Source organism: Odocoileus virginianus, chromosome 17 (assembly GCF_023699985.2).
Source record: "Odocoileus virginianus isolate 20LAN1187 ecotype Illinois chromosome 17, Ovbor_1.2, whole genome shotgun sequence".
Classification (NCBI taxonomy): domain Eukaryota; kingdom Metazoa; phylum Chordata; class Mammalia; order Artiodactyla; family Cervidae; genus Odocoileus; species Odocoileus virginianus.
Window position 1 is genome coordinate 25,698,814 of NC_069690.1, and position 22,163 is coordinate 25,720,976.

A 22,163-nucleotide genomic window follows, 5' to 3' on the forward strand; every position below is an offset into this window, starting at 1 on the left:
TTTAAAACTAACTTTTAAAATTTATTTTTAAAAATTGAACTATAGTTGAATTGGGGCTTCCCAGGTAGCTCAGTGGTAAAGAATCCACCTGCCAAGCAAGAGACAAGAGTTCCATCCCTAGGTTGAAAAGGTCCCTTGGAGAAGGAAATGGCAACCCACTCCAGTATCTGTGCCTGGAAAATCCCATGGACAGAGGAGCCTGGTAGACTACAGTTTATAAAGTTGCAAAGAGTTGGACGTGACTGAAGCAACTAATCAACAGCAACAACACAGCTGAATCACAGTGTTGTGTTAATTACTACTGCACAGCGAAGTGACTCAGTTATACATGTATACACATTATTTTTCATATTCTTTTCCATCATGGTTTATCACAGAATATTGAATATAGTTCCCTGTGCTGTTACAGTAGGACCTTGTTGTTTATCCATTCTATATATTCCAGCCTTCAAAACTAAATTTCTTAAAAGACTGTTTGTATTACCCAGGCACTGCTTCCTCCCTTGGGGGGGCGGGGCGAGTGTACATGAGGAAAGACACTGACATCTGCCCAGTTACTTAGTTCAAGGGGTACTTTTTTGCCTTTGTTCTTTCACTTCTGTCTATGTGTTAGATGTGATTGGAGACCATCCCCGTCTCAGACTTCTTCGTGGACTCCTTGGTATTTTATTTGTCCCTTCCTAAAGGCCAGAGTCCCCAGTTCTCCTGTCCTAGCTCTATAACCTTTGGAGAACTTGTCCGCTCACACTGCTTCAGCAATGACCTGTTATGGGTAGAACTGTGTTTCCCTAGAAAATGTGTAGGAGCCCCAACCTCTGGTACCTGTGAATATGACCTTATTTGGAAATAAGGTCTTTGCAGATGAACTCAAATTAAGATGAGGTCATTGGGCTGGGCCCTAATCCAATATGACTAGTGTCCTTCTAAGAGGAAATTACCGTGTAAAGACAGACGCATAGGAACATTACCGTGTGACGATGGAGCAGAGGCAGAAATGCGGCAGCTGCAAGCCAAGGAGCCCCGGAGTTACCAAAAGCTGAAAGAGGCCAGGAAGGATCTCTTTTCAAGACTTGGAAGAGAGTGTGGCCTTTGCCTGCATCTTGACTTCAGAGTTCTGTCCTACGGAACTTTGAGAATGCGTTTCTGTTGTTTTCAGCACCAAGTCTGTGACACTTTGTTACAACAACACTAGGAAACCAACAGACAACCCAAACACAGATGTCTTCCACCCAGACCACCCTCTTCCTCAGCTTCCACAATACTAAACCTATTCTCAAAGTTTCAGGTATTCCCTGTTTGAATTAACTTCACTGACATTTACTGAGTACCTTCCTCTGACCATGGGATGGGGAAGACAAGGGTGGATGGAATGATCTTCATAGTGCTCCTTAGCAACTGTGTGCATCTTCTAAAAATAGTTCAGGTGGGACTAAAAATAGTTCTGATGGTTCAGTGGTTCGGACTCCATGCTTTCACTGCTGAGGGCCTGGGTTCAATCCCTGGTGGGGGAACTAAGATCCCACAAGCTGCACAGCTTGGCCAATAAATAACCAAAAATAGTTCCAGTGGTTTGCAATAAAATATGCATATTCATACTCGACCCCTGGTCAGGGAACTAGGATCCCACATGCCTCGAGGTGTGGCAAAAATAAAGAAGTGCTGAGGAAATGGTGGTGAATTTGGAAAGACTGATGCTGCAGCTGAAGCTCCAATACTTTCACCACCTGATGCAAAGAGCTGACTCATTGGAAAAGACCCTGATGCTAGGAAAGATTGAGGTCAGGGGGAGAAGGGGACGACAGAGGATGAGATGGTTGGGCGGCATCACCAACTTGATGGACATGAGTTTGAGCAAACCCTGGGAGATAGTGAAGGACAGGGAAGCCTGGCGTGCGGTAGTCCATGGGTTCAAAAAGAGTTGGACATGACTGAGCGACTGAACAACAAGATACTCCCTGCCTTCACACAACTTACAGTCTAGTAAAGGAGATAAGTCAACAGAGATACATGATAATATCAGATATAATAAAAGCCATAAAGGAAATGCACAGATTGATGTGATGGAGGAGAGGAGGATGTAGGGGAATAATCTAGAATTAGGCTCTCAGGAAGACACTGCTTAGGAGGTGTGTCGCAGTTTATGCCTGAAGGATGAGAAGAAGGCAACCAAATGTCGGGATTAGGGAAGAGAGCTCCAGGCACATGAAAAAAATTAGCGCAAAGGCCCTGAGGCCGAAAAGACTGGAAGAAAATATGAACAAGGAGAAGAATGACATAAGCAGGGCCAGACCAGCCAAGCTTTGGAATCTGGATTTTATCCTAAGAATGATAGGAAGTCTTTGAAGGGTTTTAAAAGGGGGAGTGTGTGATATGGTCTGTTTTATTTTTTCAATAAGCATTTTTTGGGGAGGCTGCTCCTCATGGCTAGTGGGGCCTTAGTTACCTGACCAGGATTGAACCCACACCCTCAGCAGTTAAAGCATGGAGTCCTAACTACTGAAGACCACCAAGGAAATCCCAAATAACTTGTATCTTTTTTTTTTTTGTCTTTTCTTTTTTTTATTTTTTTTATTTTTTTTTCCATTTATTTTTATTAGTTGGAGGCTAATTACTTTACATCATTACAGTAGTTTTTGTCATACATTGAAATGAATTAGCCATGGATTTACATGTATTCCCCATCCCGGTCCCCCCTCCCAACTTGTATCTTTTAAAGCAATTTTAGGGGCTTCCTATGCAGGGGGTGCAGAACTAAAGATTCCACATGCTTAGTAGTGCGACCTGAAGATGGCAATGGCACCCCACTCCAGTACTCTCGCCTGGAAAATCCCACGGACAGAGGAGCCTGGTAGGCTGCAGTCCATGGGGTCGCTAAGAGTAGGACACGACTGAGCGACTTCACTTTCACTTTTCCTTTCATGCATTGGAAAAGGAAATGGCAACCCACTCCAGTGTTCTTGCCTGGAGAATTCCAGGGTTGGGGGAGCCTGGTAGGCTGCCATCTATGGGGTCTTACAGAGTTGGACATGACTGGAGTGACTTAGCAGCAGCGGCAGCAGTGCGACCAAAAATAAGTAAGTATGTAATTATATATACATATATTTGTGTGCTCAGTAGCTCAGTCATGCCTGACTCTATTCGACCCCTTGGACTATAGCCCGCCAGGCTCCTCTGCCCATGGGATTTTCAAGGCAAGAACACTGGAATGGTTGCCATTTCCTTCTCCAGGGGATCTTCCTGATCCAGGGATCTAACCCACATCTCCTGCATCGCAAGGGGATTCTTTTACTACTGAGACATCAGGGAAGCCTATATATATAAACAATGTTAGGTTCACAGCAAAATTAAATAGACAACACAGAGATTTCTCATATATCCTCTGTCCCCAGGCACATACAACCTCCCTTACTTGATTTATGTTTAAAAAATACTTGGCTGGTTGCTTTGGGGAAAAAAAATTGGAGGGAGGCAGAGGTGATGGGGCGTGGATGAATGAGGATGGAGAGAAGTGACCAGTTTGAAGTACGTTTTGCAGACACAGAAAATAGTGTCTGCAGGGTTTGGTGGAATCAAGGAATCTAGGTTTTTAGCTTGAATGTGGGTAGAAGATGATGCTATTTATTTCTATGAAAAACCCTGGAAGAGGAACATAGTCAGGAGTTTGGTTTGGGGCTTCTTTGAAACATCCAAGAAGAGAGCTCAGGCAGGCATTTGGAGGGATAGGTCTGCGGCTCAGGAGAAAGTTGGGGCTGAAGTCAGGCATTTGGAGCCCTGCGCATAGATAGGATTTACAGGCCCAGGTCAGGCTGAGCTCCCTATGGAGTAAGTGTTGAGCTCCCTAAACTCATAGGGGAGGAGCTGGTCTCAGAGAGGCTAAGTGACTGGATCAAAGTGATGCTGAAAACAACTTCTATGCACCAGTGCCGAATCAAGTCTGAGACACAGACAAGAGTTTTGGGTGAAAGAGAAAAGAATAGCTTTATTGCTTTGCCAGGCAAAGAGAGGCACACTGGGCTCATGCCTCTCAAAATTGTGTATCCAGACCCCAGGAGGAATTAGTGAAGAGTTTTTATGGCAGTGGTTCAAGGGTAAGATATGGGTGTGTGCAAGCCTGCATTGCTTCAATCCTCTCTCAGGTGGTCTCTTCATCTTTCTTTCTTGTTTTTTTTTTTTTGGTCTGGGATCTTAGTTCCCCAACCAGGGATTGAATCCACACCCCTCAGCAGTGAAACAGAGTATTAACCATTAGACCACCTGGAAGTCCTTGGTGTCCTAATCTTTTTTTTTTTTTTTTAATGTGGACCACTTTTAAAGTCTTTATTGAATTTGTTACAATACTGCTTCTGTTTTATGTGTTTTGGTTTTTTGGTTGCAAGGCATGTGGGATCTTAGCTTCCCGATCAGGGGTTGAACCTATGTGTCCCCTGCATTGGAAGGTAAATGCTTAACCACTGGACTACCAGGCAAGTACCTAAATTAATTTTTATTGGAGTATAGTTGCTTTACAATGTCGTGTTAGTTTCTGCTTGTACAGCAAAGTGAATCAGCTACACATCTACATGTATCCCATCTTTTTTGTATTTCCTTCCCATTCGGGTCACTGCAGAGCACTGAGTAACATTCCCTGTGCTATATAGTAGGTTCTCCTTGTGGTTCAGTCACTAAGTTGTGTCCGACTCTTTGAAACCCCATGTACTGCAGCACACCGGGCTTCCCTGTCCTCCAGTATCTCCTGGAGTTTCCTCAAACTCATGTCTGTCGCCTCCTTCTCCTCCTGCCCTCATTCTTTCCCAGCATCAGGGTCTTTTCCAGTGAGTCAGCTCTTTGTTTCAGGTGGCCAAAGTACTGGAGCTTCAGCTTCAGCATCATTCCTTCCAATGAATATTCAGGGTTGATTTCCTTTAGGATTGACTAGTTTGATCTTCTGGCTGCCCAAGGGACTCAAGAGTCTTCTCCAGCACAATTTGAAAACATCAATTCTTTGGTGATCAGTCTTCTTTATGGTCCAACTCTCACAACCACACGTGACTACTGGAAAAACCATGGCTTTGACTGTACGGACCTTTGTCGGCAAAGTGATGTTTCTGCTTCTTAATATGCTGTCTAGGTTTGTCATAACTTTCTTTCCAGGGAGCAAGCATCTTTTAATTTCATGGCTGTAGTCACTGTCTGCTGTGATTTCAGAGCCCAAGAAGATAAAATACATATTAGTGTATTTATGTCAATCCCAATCTCCCAGTTCATTCCACCTCTCTTCCCCTCAACCTTGAGGTATTATTTTCTTGAATCTGAATCCTTCAAGAAGGGCTCACACCCAGTCAAGTTTGCCTTTTCCCTCTCCTACTGAGCTCCCAGGCCCTCTCTTACCCTGTTGAAGATCAGTCTTTCTCCAGGTTCCTTAGCTCCGGTGTCTCCCGACCAAAAGACCTGCCAGGCTTCCAGACTGGGTTTGCTCCCACCTTGGTGCGCGCTCAGCCCACCTGTGCCCTACCATTGGCCGCTCTGCTCTGCAGCCACATGGCTGCTGCTTCACTCTGGCCACAAAGTGGGCCTCAGTTTCCACCTGGAGAGTGAGTGACTGAGCAAATGAATGATCACAGCTAATGCTCTAGAGTCATTTGTGATGATCTCACTGAGTTTCCTTCCTCTATGAGCTGGGTCCCTATTCCGTCTCCAGCCGATTTCCTACTTGCTTGGTCCAGTTTTTAAGAAACTTTCTGATTTCTCTCCCTAGCACCTGGGTTCTGCAAGACCTCTGGGAATGAAGGGTGGGGAGAATTTCTGGTCTTTTCTTTCAGGCCCAGAACCACTCCAGTTTCATTCTTCTCCATCTCCACCCTCTTAGCTTCCAAAGAAGTAAGGTCAAAAATCACAAAATATCCCTCAGGCATCTTCTCAGAGTGCTCCTCTTATCTCAAACCAACTGCCACTCATAAATCCATCAATCACTGGTACTGAACTGAGCCAAGGTTATACATCTGTTAATCTCCTCCCAACTGTGGGGCAGAGACCACACTGCTAAACTCACCACCCTTGTATCAGGTGTATCTGGCACTTAATGGACTCAGTAAATGTTAACTGAATGAATGGATGAGTGAGCAAATGCAGTCAAGGTTTCTGCTCTGATCCCAGCAGCTGGGTGCTACAAAAGTGGGTCCAAGAACCCCTCACCACACACCCTCACCGTAGCATTACCCATTTGCTCATCCTCAAGCTTCATTTGGCTTCCCAGATGGTACCAGTGGTAAAGAATCCACCTGCCAATGCAGAAGACCTAAGAGATGCGGTTTGGATCCTGGGTTGGGAAGATTCCCTGGAAAAGGAAATGGCAACCTACTCCAGTATTTTTGCCTGGAGAATCCCATGGACAGAGGGGCCTGGCAGGCTACAGCCCATGGGGTCACACAGAGTTGGACACAACTGAAGTGACTTAGCACACATCCACAGCTTCATTTGGTGTGTATGACTTTCATGCAACCCTTGAAGGTAGAAGGGACAATAGTCCCTACCAAGGTCCTCTGATAAGGATAAATTCTCACTGTGAAACATTTGTACCACAGAAAACCCCCACCACTTCCCCGCCAGTCCTGGCCTGGCTTTTCTTTGCACCTGGAAATTCCTTCCATCAGTTGACAGTTTATCTTCACATGCAACACAGAATCTGTTCACTAGGACCTGAGATGTATTTTTTAAAGGGCATAAAACCAAGGATGAAGGAATACATGATTCATAGCAGTTGCCTCTGGTGTTGGGTTTTGGGTTAACTTTTTTCTTATTCTTTTCTATAGTTTCCAAAATTTTTTCAACAATAGATTTGTATTTTTATAATAAAGGAAACTTAGCAGTCTTTTTAACCATGTAAAACCATTCCTCTTGATACAACTAGAGACCTTTCCCTTCCAGGTAAGGGAAACATGTTACAAAGCATAGCTGATTTGGGGACTTGCCTGGTGGTCCAGTGGCTAAGACTTCGAATTCCCAGTGCAGGGGACCTGGGTTCAATCCCTGATCAGGGAAATAGCTCCCATGTGCCACAGCTAAATCTAAAGACCAAAGATCTCATATGTCACAACTGAGACCCAAGGCAGCCAAATAGATAAATAAATATTGAAAAAAAAGATTTGTCTTCAACCCCAGTCCTACCCACCTTTCTAAGCCCAGCTTTGCTGTGAGACTAACGAGCACACACCATCTGGCTCTGAGCAAGAATTGTCCCCAAGAATCTCAGAATCCCAGAACCTTTAGTGGATTTCCCCATTCCTGTTTTACTACATTTATCCTCAGGAATGACTTGATTAATACATTATGTCCCCCAAACACACAGGTTGAAGACATCTTTGACCTCCCTTTTGACCTCATCTTCCTCATTCAACTACCCACCAAATGCCATCTATTAGATCTCCAAAAGGTCTCTGGTGCTCATCTTTTCCTCTCAGCCTCACCACCAATGCCTTGATCCAGACTTTTATTCTTATCCGCTTGGGCTACTGCCAGAGGCCCTTCACTGGGCCTTGCTTCCAGTCCAGCTCCATTGTTTCCCCTCAAACATAGTAACTTTAATTCTTCAGAGCAGTTATAAGGTTCACATCAAAACTGAGAGACAGGTATAGAGATTTCCCATATACATATGCGTCACCTCCCACATTATCAATATCTCCCATTAGAGCAGCACACTTGTCATGATTGACGAACCTACATTGATACATCATTATCACCAAGTCCATAGTTTCCATTAGATTCACTCTTGGTGTCATAAATTCTGTGAGTTTGGGTGAATTTATGATTGTATCTACCACAGAAGTATCATACAGAGTAGTTTCATTGCCCTGAAAATTCTGTGTGTACTGCTTTTTCATTTTGATCTTCTGTCACCCATGGCTGAGACGAGTTTTCTAGAGCACAGCGGCATCAGTGACTGGCATTGTCTCTCCAATTCATACAAAAAAAGAGTGTGTTCTTTTGTACAGATGCAAGATTCCATGATCTTGTCCAGGTTTCCCTTCCCCATCTACCTTGCATTTACCATCTCTGCCCTCCATGCCCAACCACTGACACAACTCTCTTCACTCTGCCTGTCTTCCTCCACACTCTTGCTCACTGTTCCCATTGTTTGGAATGCACTTTTATTTCTACCTTTCCCCCAAATTCCAACCATTTTTCAAAGTCCAATTATTTAAATGCTTCTTACCCCAGGAACTCCTAGTCCAAACTCATTGCTTGTGATCTGAACTACATGACAACTTTCCAAGGGCCTTCTTACTTCCAGTCTCTCACCCTTTCAACCCAACTCTTATACCATTGCTGGACTATCTTGATCTAACATTATTTGAATACATCAGAGCTGCCTTCCCTATATTTTCCTTATGTGTGGTGTGCTGCTAAATGTTTAACAGCCAGCTCAGGGTAAAGGGGCCCTGATTTGCAATATCTGCCAACTTCCATGGTGTAAATAGTTCTGTGGTGCCAACTTTAAGTTACTAATAAGACTTTATTGAACTCGGAATTAGTAGGAGATGTGCACAGTTGGTTCTCATATGCCTATATAACAGTTTCCCTGGTGGCCCAGTGGTAAAGAATCCACCTGCCAGTGTGGGAGACATGGATTCAATCCCTGGGTCAGGAAGATTCCCCAGGAGAAGGAAACAGAAACCCACTCCAGTATTCTTGCTGGGAAAATTCCATGGACGGAGGAGCCTGGTAGCTACAGTCCATGGCATTGCAAAAGAATTGGCCATGACCTGGTGACTAAAGACACATGCCTATATAATCAACCTTCACCACACCATTGATTCCCATTTACAACTCTTCATTGACATTCTTTAAAATACTCTTCGTACTATACTTGCAGCTCTTTGTAAATCTAAAATTATTTCAAAATAGAACTTTTAAAAAGCCTACCAAAAATGTCTACCAGAAGAGATTTAGACTCACTTCTTGCTGACAAACTTCTTTTCAGCAAAATGTGGGTATTCTCTAAACTGTTACCCTCTGAGAAAGGAATGAGGAAATAATGAATGCAATTAATTGCCAAGACATCCTCCAAAGCCAATGAAAGTCTATAGAGAGAATTCCTTTGCAGTCCAGTGGTTAGGACTCTGCCCTCTCACTGCTGAGGACCCTGGGTTCAGTCCCTGGTGGGAAACAAAAATTCCACAAGCCATGCAGTGAGGCAAAAAAAAAAAAAAAAAAAAAAAGTCTACAGAAGGGTAACTGGAGAGTTTTTCAAGAATATTTGAATTCTAAATTCGGTGAGTGGGTGTAACCATAAGAAGGTGGGAAAGGAATGTGAATGTCATTAAGACAAGATCGAATCTGACCAATTGTATTTTGAATCAATTCTCAAAATCAGTTCTTGTCTTCTGTGTGGACTGAAGACAAATACTCAGTGTGCAAATCAGGAAAAAAAAAAAAGGCCAGAAAGATTGTCTAATAATTTTCAGGGGAGTTTCAATCCAGGATTATCACTATTCCAGGATTCTTTCTGAAGGTGAGATAGGTAGGCCTCTTTTACACTGAAGACAAAAGCACTATGGTCTTAGAGCTGTCATGAAGTAAGTGCAGTTAATTCCTTTACTTTGATTTCAAGGTTCCTTGACTAGGTTTTTCTTTCCCCTTATATTTTCTTACAGAGAGGATGAACAGATGGATCAGCCAACACAGATGTTCTGTTGTCCTTGACCAATTCAATTCATTTATAAAGAAGTTGATATGCCATTTCTTTGTCAGTTTTTTTGTGAGTCCACTTGGTTTCAGTCAGGTGTACCTTTACTCAACATTAAATTTACAATGTACCAAATATTTTCCAGGCACAGTTCTAGGAGTTGGGGGCACAATGGTAAACAAAATCAGTCAAATTCCTGTCCTTATATATGTTATATTCTAATGGAGAAGACCAGACATTAATAAAGTAATCAAACAAATAAATGGATTTGTGGTAACCAACAATCTGTGGTAATGATATAATGTTTGCTATGAGAACATATAACACAGGAAGTTGGCTTAGTCTGGTAGGTCAGGAAAGTACTCCCTAAAGAAGTGACTTGATTGGCAAAATAAAATGTTGGAGCTTACAAAGCAGAGGACTGTACCCTGGGCTGTGGAAATTCCATAGATGCAATGCCAGCGTGGTCTCCCAGATACTGATTGTCTTATCACTCTACAACACTGAAATATTTTGCCCTTCCCTTTCTCTGAGTGTGTATGTCTTAGCCTTCTGTCAAAATTATTTGTGCCCCTTCTTTTTTGAATGTGAATTGTTGGGAGCTGTCATCACTCAGCCCCTTTTAAAATCATGGAGCTTGTGACTTAGGTCACCTAGGACTCTTCACCAATGTCTCAGAGAAGTGAACCAATTAAGAAGAAAGATGACATTACATTTTTTTTTTTTTTTTTGGGCCACCCTGTGCAGGTTGTGGGAATCTTAGTTTCCTGATCAGGGATCAAACCTGAATAGCCAGGGAATTCCCAACTATACATTTTTATTTTTAAAAAATAACTTTGTGTATTTATTTAAAGTATTTATTTTTGGTGGTGTTGGGTCTTTGTTGCTCCTTGGGCTTTCTCTAGTTGCAATGAGAGGGGACTATTTTTCGCTGTGGTGTGTGGGCTTATTGCAGTGTCTTCCCTTATGGTTGAGCACAGGCTCTAGAGTTGGAGGCTTCAGCAGTTGCAGCACACTGGCTCAGTACTTGTGGTGCCTGGCTTAGTTGCCCCACAGCATGTGAGATCTTCCTGGACCAGGGATCAAACCCGTGTTTCCTATATTGGCAAGAGGATTCTTTACCACTGAGCCAACAGGGAAGCCCCCAAACAATACATTTTTTAAATACATTTTTAAAGTAACAACTTTATCAAGATGTAATTCACATATGAAACAATTTCATTATTTAAAGTGTACAATTCAATTTTTTTCAATATCTGAAGAGAGCAAGCACCACTCCAATTTTAGAACGTTTTCATCACACCAAAAGACACCCTCTGCTCCTTTCCTTATAGTCATTAGTAATCTCTCTCCATGTCTTCATATCTCCCTAGGCACCAGGCAACCACAATCTATCAAATTTTGTCTCTATGGATTTGCCTATTCTGGACATTTCATGTAAACGGAATAATACATTACTGTATGTGATCTTTTGTGACTTTTATTTAGCATATGTTTCATAGTTATGCCATGTTGTAGAGTGTACCCAGTACATCATTCCTTTTTTTTCCTCTTTTTTTAAAAAAATTATTTTATTTTTTATTACTCTGGGTCTTTGTTGTTGTACACAGGCTTTCTCTAGTTGTGGTGAGCAGGGGCTACTCTTCATTGCGGCCTGTGAGCTTCTCTTTGCAGTGGCTTCTTCTTGTGGAGCACAGGCTCTAGGTACGTGGGCTTCAGTAGTTGCAGCAGGCAGGCTCAGTAGTTGAGGTTCAGTTCAGTTGCTCAATCGTGTCCAACTCTTTGTGACCCCATGAACCACAGCACGGCAGGTCTCCCTGTCCATCACCAACTCCGGGAGTTCACTCAAACCCATGTCCATCGAGTCAGTGATGCCATCCAACCATCTCATCCTCTGTCATCCCCTTCTCCTCCTGCCCTCAATCTTTCCCAGCATCAGGGTCTTTTCAAATGAGTCAGTTCTTCACATCAGGTGGCCACAGTATTGGAATTTCAGCTTCAACATCAGTCCTTCCAATGAACACCCAGGACTGATCTCCTTTAGGATGGACTGGTTGGATCTCCTTGCAGTCCAAGGGACTCTCAAGCGTCTTCTCCAACACCACAGTTCAAAAGCATCAATTCTTCGGCGCTCAGCTTTCTTTATAGTCCTACTCTCACATCCATACACGACCACTGGAAAAACCATAGCCTTGACTAGATGGACCTTTGTTGGCAAAGTAATGTCTCTGCTTTTTAATATGCTGTCTAGGTTGGTCATAACTTTCTTTCCAAGGAGTAAGCGTCTTTTAATTTCATGGCTGTAATCACCATCTGCAGTGATTTTGGAGCCCAGAAAAATAAAGTCAGCCACTGTTTCCCCATCTATTTGCCATGAAGTGATGGGACCGATGCCATGATCTTAGTTTTCTGAATGTTGAGCTTTAAGCCAACTTTTTCACTCTCCTATTTCATCTTCATCAAGAGGCTCTTTCATTCTTCACTTTCTGCCATAAGGGTGGTGTCATCTGCATATCTGGGGTTATTGATATTTCTCCCAGCAATCTCAGGCTTTATTTGCTCCTCAGTATGTGAAATCTTCCTGGACCAGGAACAAACCTGTGTACCATGCATTCGCAGGTGGATTCTTATCCATTGTATCACCATAGAAATCCTTCATTCTTTTTTATTTTTGAATAATATTTCATTTTATGAATATACCATATTTTATTTATTCCTTCATCAGTTGATGAACTTTGAGTAGTTTCTACTTTTTGGCTATTATGAACATCTGTGTACAAGAGTTTTAAAACTGAGGTGAATTCACATTTTAAAATAAACAGCTCAGTGGTGTTCACTGCATTCAACTTCACAGGTTGTACAACCACCACCTCTATCTAATTCCAAAGCACTTCATCATTCTAAAACCCCATGACCATTAAGCAGTTACTGACCATCAGTCTGCTTTTTGTTTCTTTGAATTTACCTATTCTGTGTATCTCACATCAGTGGAAACATATGTGACTCTTTTGTTTGGCTTCTCTTACTTGTAACATCTTCAAAGTTCATCTGGTTATAGCATGCATTTATACTTCATTCTTTTGTGTGATTAATATTCTATTACATGTATACACCACAGTTTGTTTATTCATTCATCTGTTGATGGATATTTGCCTTGTTTCCACCCTTTCACTACTACTGAATAGCGCTAAGTACTTTCCTGCAATGATTTGAGTACCTGTTCTTAATTTGGGGGTAATATAACTAGGAGTGGAATTCTTGGGTCATATGGACATCTTTGAGAAGAGCAGGAATTGGACTTTTAAACAATGCACCCAGGAAATTTTTTTCCCAAAGGAAATGGCAGAAATTTCAGAAAATTGAGTGGGAGAATTTGGGGGTGATAGTACAATGTGCTACGTAAATGTATTAATTCAAGCTAGTGTTCGTAGTGCATATCTACCGTGTCACCTCTTAGACAAGAACCAGATTCAGGATTTTGGATTCCAAGCCCAGCTATTCAGTTGCTTGTCTTGCTCCACAATATTGTCCACCAGTCTACGGAAACAAACAAGGTAGCCACGAAGGTAGTGCTGAAAACCTAGAAACTAGAGTTAGACGACTACAAACTTTCAGGAAAAGCAGCAGCTTTCTTCCCTAGAACGAGGGCCAGGGAAATTCATTGTGAGTTTCTGGTTTCATGGTCACCTCTTATGAAAGGGAACATCAATGGAATTCGATATACCACACTTCATAGAGAATTATTTTCTAAGAGGGTGTGTGTGTGCGTGTTTGAGAGTCGCCCAGTCCTGTCCGATTCTTTGCGACCCCATGGACTATATAGCCTGCCAGGCTCCTCTGTCCATGGAATTCTCCAGGCAACAATAGCGGAGAGGGTTACCATTTCCTTCTCCATTTTCTCAGGGTGCTCGTAGACAACTGTTTGGAGACCGCAGAGGACAGCTAAGGGAAAAGAGAAATGCCATGTAAATCTTATTCCAGGATTCAGCAGAACTGCTTCTATGGAAGCCATAGGGACCGATACGGACTAAGAGTTTGAACAAGATGGTGGCTGGGACGGGACCGCTCTATCTTTCCGGGTGAAACTCTATGGCAGAGTAGAGGCGCACAGTTTTAGAGAAGTGAAGCTGAGATGGGTGGTAACTCGACCACACTAGCGCGCGGGGAAGACTGAAGCGGAAAGAGCTCTCTCGCGCATGTCTGGAACGGGGGAGCAGGGGGAGAGGGATGGGTTTTGCGACAAGGGGCCCACCCCACAGTACAAGTTTTCTGAAACGTGTGTCTTCCAAGTCCAGCTAAAGTCGAGGTGGGGCGTTTCCTAAGACGCATGCGTTCTAGACAAGATCAGCAATACAGTGGCGTGGTCTTTTCAACGCTTGGCGTACAGACGACGTCTGAGGTGGAAGGGGCGTTCAGTATTCCCAACACGCATGCGCCTTGAGGCCGAGGCGTTTCCTTCAGAGGGTGTGGAGTGTAGGACTCTTTATTGCGCAGGCGCAAGGATTGTCCGGTAGGGCTGGTGGTCTAACACGGGGAGGGCAGAGGAGGTTGAAGGGATTAAAAAACCGGATGCGCCTGCGCGTTGCCTACTGGTGGGACGAACTTAGGATTTGTGAGGGGCGGGGTCACGTATGCGCGTCATTGGATGAGTAGGTGGGAGGGAGGGTGGAGAGCAAGGGAGTATCTGTGCGCGTGCGCAGTGCGGGGGTGGAGGGCGGAGGAGATAGATACCACGCTTGCGCGGCTGTCACAGGGCTGCTTGGTTGGTCAGTGGGGAGTCGGCGCCTGCGTACTAAGACCCGTGTGCAGCAGCGGCGGCGGCGGTAGAGGCGGCGGCGGCGGCGGCGGCGGCAGTGGGCTCGGAGGCAGCGGTTGGGCTCGCGGCGAGCGGACGGGGTTGAGTCAGTGCGTTCGCGCGAGGTGAGAGCGGGCACGGCGCGCGTGCGCGGAACCTTGACTTGGGCCTGGGAGTAGAGATGGAACTGCGCGAGGGTCGGGGAGGGGGCAGAGGGGAGCGGCGGCCGCCGCAGCACGGGGTTCCGTCTGCGAGCCGCGCGAGGTGCGGAGAGACTTGGGCGCGCGACCCGGTTGGCGCGCGAGGTGACGGTTGGGGCTGGTCGGGTGACGTTGGAGCGACGCAGGGCGGGGGACGGCGAGCCGCGAGGCCGCCACGCGGGAGAGGCCGCCGGGCGGCCACGCCGGGGCGAGAGCCGGGGGCCAGATCGGCCCGCCGGGGCAAGGGTACCTGCGCCGTTGTGAACCGGGAGCCGCGAGGCCACGTGAGGTGGGGGAGGGGGCTGTTCGGTGAGAGGGCATGGGGGGGGTTGGCGGCTGGAGTGGGGGGGGAGGGGAGGCGGCGTGGCTCCGGCCTGGCGCGGCCTTTGAGGAGGGGGCAGGCTGCAGTACCGGAAGTGCCCCCCACGGGAGGCTGCCCTCGGGGTCGGAGGCCGCATGGCCGAACGTGGACGGGGGCCGCATGGCAGCGCGGGGACCCCTCCCCCCAGGTCCCGGCCACCGGAAGCCCCGGGCGGCCACATGGTGGGCGGGAGCCGGCAACCCCCAGTGCGGAGAGAGCTGGTCTTCGCGGGCGCCTGAGGGAGCTTGGAATTTCGAGGAGTGGGAGAGGCCGAAGGCCCGGACCCGGATCACCTCGGAGAGCCCGCTGTGGGCATATGTTACGGCTCCCCCTACCTCATGGACCTTTGCAGCTTTCCCCCCAGCCCTCCTGTGAAGTGAGGCGGCCAGCCAGGTGTAAGTGGGGCTCGTCCGTACTGGGAGGCCAGAGAAATGGGGAAACCGAGGGCGATTGGACGGGAGCCCAACTCTTCTCGTACGTGCCGACGGCGCCTTAATGTCCCGGGCAGATGAGTTACCCGCTGTGATAGGTGCTCTTCACCTTGTCACTGTCTTTGTCGTGGTGTCTGACCTGAGAGTGCCTGGTTTTAGGGTCTTTAACTCTGCTAGCCTAGTATAACTTATACTACTCACTACTACCAGCATTTTGCTTTCATTTTATTGTCATTCACCACTCCCCACTCCCCCACTTTCTACTGACTGTACAGGCCGGGCCTGAAAAGCCGACAGGACTGATGCATCCTGGGAAAAGTGGGAGGGCCCTTGAGGAGAGGCTGGGTTCCTGGGTTCCCTTTGGGAAACCAGAGGTGTTTGGCAGGGAGATCAGTTAGAAAACAACTTTGCTTTCTCCCTCTCGGCTGCATCTGCAAATGCATGTTGGAGAGGCGGGAATCCCCCAAAGCGGCCTTGTGGTTTCCTGTACCAATGACGGGTTCGTGTGTGGATAGAGTGGGGGGGGTGTAACAGACGGGTGGGGCTCCAAGTCCTCCGGTCTCCACCCCCCTTCCCCCCCCACATTAGCCCCGCCCTTTTGCTGGCTCATAACTGCTCACCTAATTATAGCCCTGGTTATGTGTGGGGAGCAGGGGTGGTTGGTTTCAGTGGCAAGTAACACCTGAGTCCTCCCTCGACCAAGAATTAGGCCTTTGCCCGTATCAGAGATTTGGGATCCTAAATTTCTGGGGCTTTTTGTACTTCAAGCCACCCTTTTAGCTTTCATTTGGGGTGGGGATCCAGCTTATCTCCACTGCCACATACACCAGTTTTTCGGTATTTTTGATCTAATCAGCATTTAGTCTAGAAGCTATTTCACGTGTGTAAAGGGATAAAGTGCTGCGGGGGGGGGGGGGGGGGATGAAGCAATGTTTCTAGAGTGGAGTGGGATGGATTGGAGACCCTGTTAATTCTTTCCTTACTGACCCTAGTTCTCTTCTTGACTCTAGTTGGAATCGTAGCCTCTTAAAATGGCAGATGATTTGGACTTCGAGACAGGAGATGCAGGGGCCTCAGCCACCTTCCCGATGCAGTGCTCAGCATTACGTAAGAATGGCTTCGTGGTGCTCAAAGGCCGGCCATGTAAGATTGTGGAGATGTCAACTTCCAAGACTGGCAAGCACGGCCATGCCAAGGTTAGAATTTCATTTCTATACCTTGTCTTCTCCACCTGCTGTCATCAGTGCTAACCCCCTATCTTACTTAGCTCTTGTATTATTACCATCTGGCTCCTGGTGGTCAGTACTCAGCTCTGGACACCTTTTCCAACTATTGCACCAGCCTTCAGCTTCCTCCTCGGTTCCCTCCTGTGCCCCAGCATCCTTGGAATCCCTTCCTTTCTCCATCTTTGTGTGTCTCCAATTCTTCTTCGTGGTCCTCTATGCTCTAGCTGTTCAGTTACTCTTCTTACTGGCCTTCGCTTTTTGTATTTGTCTCTGTTTGAGCCTTCGTAGGTGCTCTGTTTCCATTGCTTTGCCCGTGTTTTCACCAATCCTAACATAAAACGCACCCCTCCCCTGGCAGGGCACCAGTGCACATCTCTGCACCTCTGTACGTCACTGCTCCACTCTCCAGTTCCAGCTTTCCCATCAGATTTCTGATGCAAGGTCAGAGTGCCTCTACCTGCCCCCTCTTGGAGCCTGCTTGCTTACTTGGTCAACATTTTTCCTTAGAGCTTTCCTTGTAACTTCAGACTCCCCACCTCCCCCCCCCCCCCCCCCAAAACGTCAACCTGATTGATCTTTGAATTCCCTCTGCTTTTGTTCCTTAATCACTTTTTCTGTCTTCTGTTGACTTGGCATTCATCATGGGTTACCCCCAAATGTCTAGATCATTCTCTGTTCTTTCCGGTTTCCTTATTTCCTCTATGTGTAGTTCTGCTCTCTCCCAACTCCTTTTATTTTCAGCTCTTATTCCTTCCTGTTTTCTGAACTCTTTATTTCCTACCTTTCAAGTTCTTGGCCTTTTATATTGATGTCAATAAAACTTCTTGTAAACTTTTACCTAGGTTCCTCCTACTCCCCTAGAATCTTGGTCACTTGTTAATGTTTTGATAGTTTGAGGTAACTGCTCCAAGGCTGCCCTACAACCTTACTTGTGTGGTTAGCTGCAATTTCAGTGGCAGTCTTTTGACTTCAGGCTCTTTTTAGAGCCCTTTAGTAGTGAGCCTTTTAGTGTTTTCCTTTTTGAGTTGATTGGTTCAATTCCAACTCTTATTTGTCCTGACAACCTAGTGTGACTTCCCCCCACCAGCCAAGGATCTCCTCCATCCTAGAGTATAAATGGATTTCTCTTTGATGTGATGTATACATACAGGTCCATCTGGTTGGTATTGACATCTTCACTGGGAAGAAATACGAAGATATCTGCCCGTCAACTCATAATATGGATGTCCCCAACATCAAAAGGAATGATTTTCAGGTATGTAGGTGATGTGATTGTAGATGGTTTAGTAGCCTGGGGGGAGTAGAAGTTGAGACTGACCAAAGACCTTGTGCTGAGAGAAGGGAGATGGGCAAGAGAGAGTATTTGGTGTTAGCTGTTTGTCGCCCTAGTTTGCCCATCACACCCTTCATCCTCAGGCTACTTGGGCCCATCTTCAGCTTTCTTCTCTGTCTTCCCCTAGCTGATTGGCATCCAGGATGGGTACCTATCACTGCTCCAAGACAGCGGGGAGGTGCGAGAGGACCTCCGTCTGCCTGAGGGAGACCTTGGCAAGGAGATTGAGCAGAAATACGACTGTGGAGAAGAGATCCTGGTATGGTGCCCCCAACTTTGTACCCAGCTTTGTTCTTTGTGCTTCTTCCCCTGCTTTGCACTCAGACATGACTCCCCTTCCCCGTGCTCTCCCAGATCACGGTGCTGTCCGCTATGACAGAGGAGGCGGCTGTTGCAATCAAGGCCATGGCAAAATAACTGGCTCCCAGGTAAGTGTGACTCCCCCCTTTCACACTATCTCCATTAAAGAGCTAGATTAGTCTTAATGGCTTATTTTTTGCCCCCTAGCATGGTTCTGCCCCCTCACCCTTTTTCCCTGTGAAGGTTTACCCTGTCTTACCTGGTTTCTCTCTCCTACCCAGGGTGGCTGTGGTGGCAGCAGTGATCCTCCAGCCTGCAGAGGCCCCCTCCCCCAGCGTGGCCCAGCTCTGGCCTGGCTCTTGGCTGGACTCCTCCTATACGATTTATTTGACGTTTTATTTTGGTTTCCCCTACCCCTTCAATCTGTCGGGGAGCCCCTGCCCTTCACCCTGCTCCCTTGGCCAGGAGTGAGTGCACCATGGCCTTGGTGAAGCTGCCCTCCTCTTCTCCCCTCGCACTACAACCCTGGTGGGGGAGACGGGGTGGGTGCTGCTTGTGGTTTAGTGTTTTTTTTTGTTTGTTTTTTTTTTTTTTAAATTCAATCTGGAATCAGAAAGCTGTGGATTCTGGCAAATGGTCCTTATTGCCCTTCCCCAACTCTCACCTGATCTGACCCCTTATTTCCTCCATAGCCCTCTATCCCAAGCACCACCCCCACAGACTGGGGACCAGCCCCCTCCCCTGCCTATATCTCTCCCCAGATCCCTTTAGATGGGGAGGGAAGAGGAGGAGAGTGGAGGGGACCTGCCCCCTCCTCAGGCATCTGGGAGGGCCCTGCTCCCATGGGCTTCATCCTTTCCTGCGGGCTCTCTCCCCGACACATTTGTTAAAATCGAACCTGAATAAAACTACAAGTTTAATATGAAGTCCCCAACTCAGCTGCTTTTTCAAATTAAATGGGTATTTATTTGGAAATCTGAAGAGTATAGGTTGAATGAACTCCGCTGCTCAGTTCATTACAACCAACCCTGCTGTCACCTTGTGATTCCTGCCAGCCACTGCCCACCCTCCAAGCAGTCCAGTGGGAGGCAACACAAACAGCAGCCGGGGGCAGTGGCAGGTAGATTTTATTGGCCTGGTACTGGGACACCAGGGATCCTCCCCAAGGGCAGGGGTTGGGGCCGAGGCTGAAGATAAATGTGATGGTCACTTGTGGTAGAACCTTGGATTCTGGCTGTGCTGGATGAAGGGGAGCCGAGGGCCAGGCTGGCTGGTGGTTGCAAAGCCCGACTGGCAGCGGTGATGAAAGGAGGGCTTTGTCAGTGTGCACGCCCTCCTCTCCACACCAGAGAGCCATCCCAGGGACGGGAAGGGAAAACGGGATGGGGGTCACCTACCCTACCCAATACTGTTTCCCTGCAATGCAGGGATTCTGAGGGACTTGATTACCAACCTTACCTTTCCTGCTGGTTGCATCTGCACAGGGAGCTGGGGTGAGGCCAGGAGTCCAGGGGCGGGATGCAGAGCTTGGGGATGCATGGGACGCAGGGAGGACTGCAGAGAACAGTGTCAGCAACTGAGGCAGCCTGAGGCTCCCCTTAGCATAGGCAGCCCTTGACTTTGCAAGGCTCTACTCACTGAGTCAGAGAAGCCAGTCTGCTGGTTAGCATGTTCCATCTGCTTTTGTAAGGACAGGGCACCACCAGGCTGGAGAAACCCTAGGTGGGGAAGGAAGAGTGTGAAGTGAGTAGAGAATGGGGAAAGGAGGAAGGTAGGACTCGTGGAACTGGACCCCAGCATGGCGTGTTCCCATCACCTGTCTGGGTGGGTTGAAAGTGGCTGTGCACGGCATAGGGCTGTGGCTGTGGCTGAGACAGGTACTGCACTGCAGGAAACGCGGAAGGTGCTGAGGAAGGCAGGAGACCATTAGAACCTCCTTGTAGCCTGTTCAACACTCCTCCCTTGAGTGTTGAGGAAAATTCCTCTTCCCACCTCACCTCTGAGCTGCTGACTAGGACTGTAGGCAGGCTGCGTGGGTCCATAGTGAGGTGGGGGTTGAGCAGTCCCATAGGCGCCACCCGGGCTACCTTGGAATTGCCCATGCTCTGGGGTCCCTGCGAAAGCAGCTGCTGAGCCCACGTAGTGCCGGGTCTAAGAAGGAAAGAGGAGAACTCACTGCCTGTAAACTCCATGAAGCAGAAATTCAAGTGACTGCACCCCCATTTCCCCTATTCAGGATGTAGACACACTCGAGACTTGGATGCTGGCTAGTGAAGATGCTAGGGTCTGGGTGGAAGTAGGAAAAAAAATTCAGCCTAGACACCCAGTCCTCTTACCGTAAGCACTTGGGGTCCAAACATCTGTTTGGCTCTGTCAGCTGCCATGAGGGTGCCTGGGCGATTGTGTCCTCCAGGGCTCCCTAGAGAGGGAGAGGGGTGCTTCATGATGTTGCAACCCCCAGGAGGGCCCATTCTGACCATTAAGTTTCTTAACCCTCACCCTGCATGCTGAGGAGGTGAGTTCCGGTGTGAACGGTCAGGCCTTGCTGGTATGCTGCTGATGTCAGAGTGGTCAGGTCACTGGAGCAAAAGGAAAGCGGGTAAAAGACAAGTCTGTCGTGTCCCCAACCCTACACACTCCCCTTCCCATTTGCCATTAAACACTGATCTTTTGTTACCTGATCCCTGTTACACTTTAGCCTCGATTTTATTTTTAGCTCTTTAATCTCACCTCTGCTCTTTTCGCCTCCGTTTTTCTTCCTCATGTAAAACTTTCTTGAGCTGCAGGAAAAGCTGATGCTTCTCTTCCTGTAGAGCTAAAAGCTTCTCCTGCAACTTCAGGATCTGGGGAGGGGAGAGAAGATGAAAGCAGGAGAGCCAGGAGAAGAACGAACTGGGAGAGATGGAGGGACTGCTTACTTGTTCCTTGGTCTCCTCTAGTGACATTCTTTCTTCCATCTCCTTTTTCTTCCTTCTCTCCTGCTCTTCCTTCATCTTCTGTTCCATCATCTTGTCCACTTCTTCCTCCTCTGGAATAAGAGGCAGAATGGACAAGCGGCAGGGTGTTAAAATATCAGAACATTAATAATTGAAGACCAGCAAGAACTGGTTATCCCAGTGCTCTGGAACAGGCTTCATCACTGTGAGAGGGCTGGAACGGGGAGGTTTATTAGGTGCTCTCCAAGGTCCTTCCCAGCTCCAGACGTGGCCTTTTAACTCCCACCACCATCACCACCGGGTTGGCTGTCCCTCTGGCTTCGGCCGCCGTTCACTGGTCTGCCCGTGGGTGGGGGTCACCGTGGAGCGCGGAACGCCCCGAACCGTGCGTCCTCCCGCTTTGGGCCCGGCTCACCCTGCCGCTTGCGCTCCCGCTCCATCATGATGTGTCGGTGCAACGCCCTGGCCATGGCGTTGGACAGCTTCGGACGCTCCAGAAGCGCAGGCATGGTGCTGCTGGGGACGGTCGGGCCTTGGGCGCCCGGCTCTGTCGCTGGCTGCCAGACCTCTGGCCGGGCCTGCGGGGAGGCGGCAGCTCAGTGGGAGCGCGCCGGGTTCAGGCGGAAGCCACCGCCCGCCGCCCCGGTCACGTGCCCGCCGCCCGGCCGGGCTCGCCGCGCGGCTCTTCCGCGTGCGCGAGCCTGGGTCTTGGCCTCCGCGCTCCCGCCTCTGCCAGCCACCCGGGCGCCCGCCCCACCCTACCCGCCTTCTCGTCGCTTTCTCCGCGGCCTCTGGAGCTGCAGGACCGCGGCGTCACATCCGGCCGCTGGGCCGAATCCTTCCGGAGTCGGGCCGCCGTGGCCTCGCTGGTTGGGCGGAGCGGCGCAGACGGAAGTGCGGACGACGGGTGCCCATGGCGT

The 22,163-nt window shown here is 47.7% G+C and overlaps 2 protein-coding genes and 1 long non-coding RNA gene across 6 annotated transcripts; 2 read left to right on the top strand and 1 right to left on the bottom strand.

Moving 5' to 3' along the window:
* Positions 1 to 2,539: 2,539 nt before the first annotated feature.
* LOC139038946 (uncharacterized) lies at positions 2,540 to 9,714 on the top strand. Its single transcript, XR_011492051.1, has 2 exons — positions 2,540 to 3,074; positions 9,630 to 9,714. It is a non-coding gene; the product is annotated as an uncharacterized lncRNA (long non-coding RNA).
* A 4,697-nt stretch (positions 9,715 to 14,411) lies between these two features.
* On the top strand, positions 14,412 to 19,233 carry EIF5A (eukaryotic translation initiation factor 5A). 3 transcript variants are annotated; one of them, XM_020912914.2, is made up of 6 exons: positions 14,412 to 14,581; positions 16,459 to 16,644; positions 17,825 to 17,929; positions 18,135 to 18,266; positions 18,362 to 18,435; positions 18,589 to 19,233. In XM_020912914.2, the coding sequence occupies exons 2-5, from the start codon at positions 16,480 to 16,482 to the stop codon at positions 18,422 to 18,424; spliced, it is 465 nt and encodes a 154-aa protein (XP_020768573.1). In that variant the 5' UTR covers positions 14,412 to 14,581; positions 16,459 to 16,479; the 3' UTR covers positions 18,425 to 18,435; positions 18,589 to 19,233. The 3 variants fall into 3 exon arrangements, with proteins under 3 accessions (XP_020768573.1, XP_020768572.1, XP_020768574.1); XM_020912913.2 differs by lacking the exon at positions 14,412 to 14,581 and adding an exon at positions 14,838 to 14,945; XM_020912915.2 differs by lacking the exon at positions 14,412 to 14,581 and adding an exon at positions 15,249 to 15,412.
* Positions 19,234 to 19,417: 184 nt separating this feature from the next.
* On the bottom strand, positions 19,418 to 22,110 carry GPS2 (G protein pathway suppressor 2). Of its 2 annotated transcripts, none has more exons than XM_020912911.2 (11): positions 22,006 to 22,110; positions 21,659 to 21,821; positions 21,226 to 21,335; positions 21,038 to 21,150; positions 20,807 to 20,886; positions 20,644 to 20,726; positions 20,305 to 20,458; positions 20,124 to 20,213; positions 19,946 to 20,025; positions 19,766 to 19,861; positions 19,418 to 19,597 (listed from the first exon to the last, which is right to left on the bottom strand). In XM_020912911.2, exons 2-11 carry the CDS (start codon positions 21,750 to 21,752, stop codon positions 19,514 to 19,516), a joined length of 984 nt encoding a protein of 327 aa, XP_020768570.1. In that variant the 5' UTR covers positions 21,753 to 21,821; positions 22,006 to 22,110; the 3' UTR covers positions 19,418 to 19,513. The 2 variants fall into 2 exon arrangements, with proteins under 2 accessions (XP_020768570.1, XP_070335095.1); XM_070478994.1 differs by having other exon boundaries at positions 22,010 to 22,103.
* Positions 22,111 to 22,163: the final 53 nt, after the last annotated feature.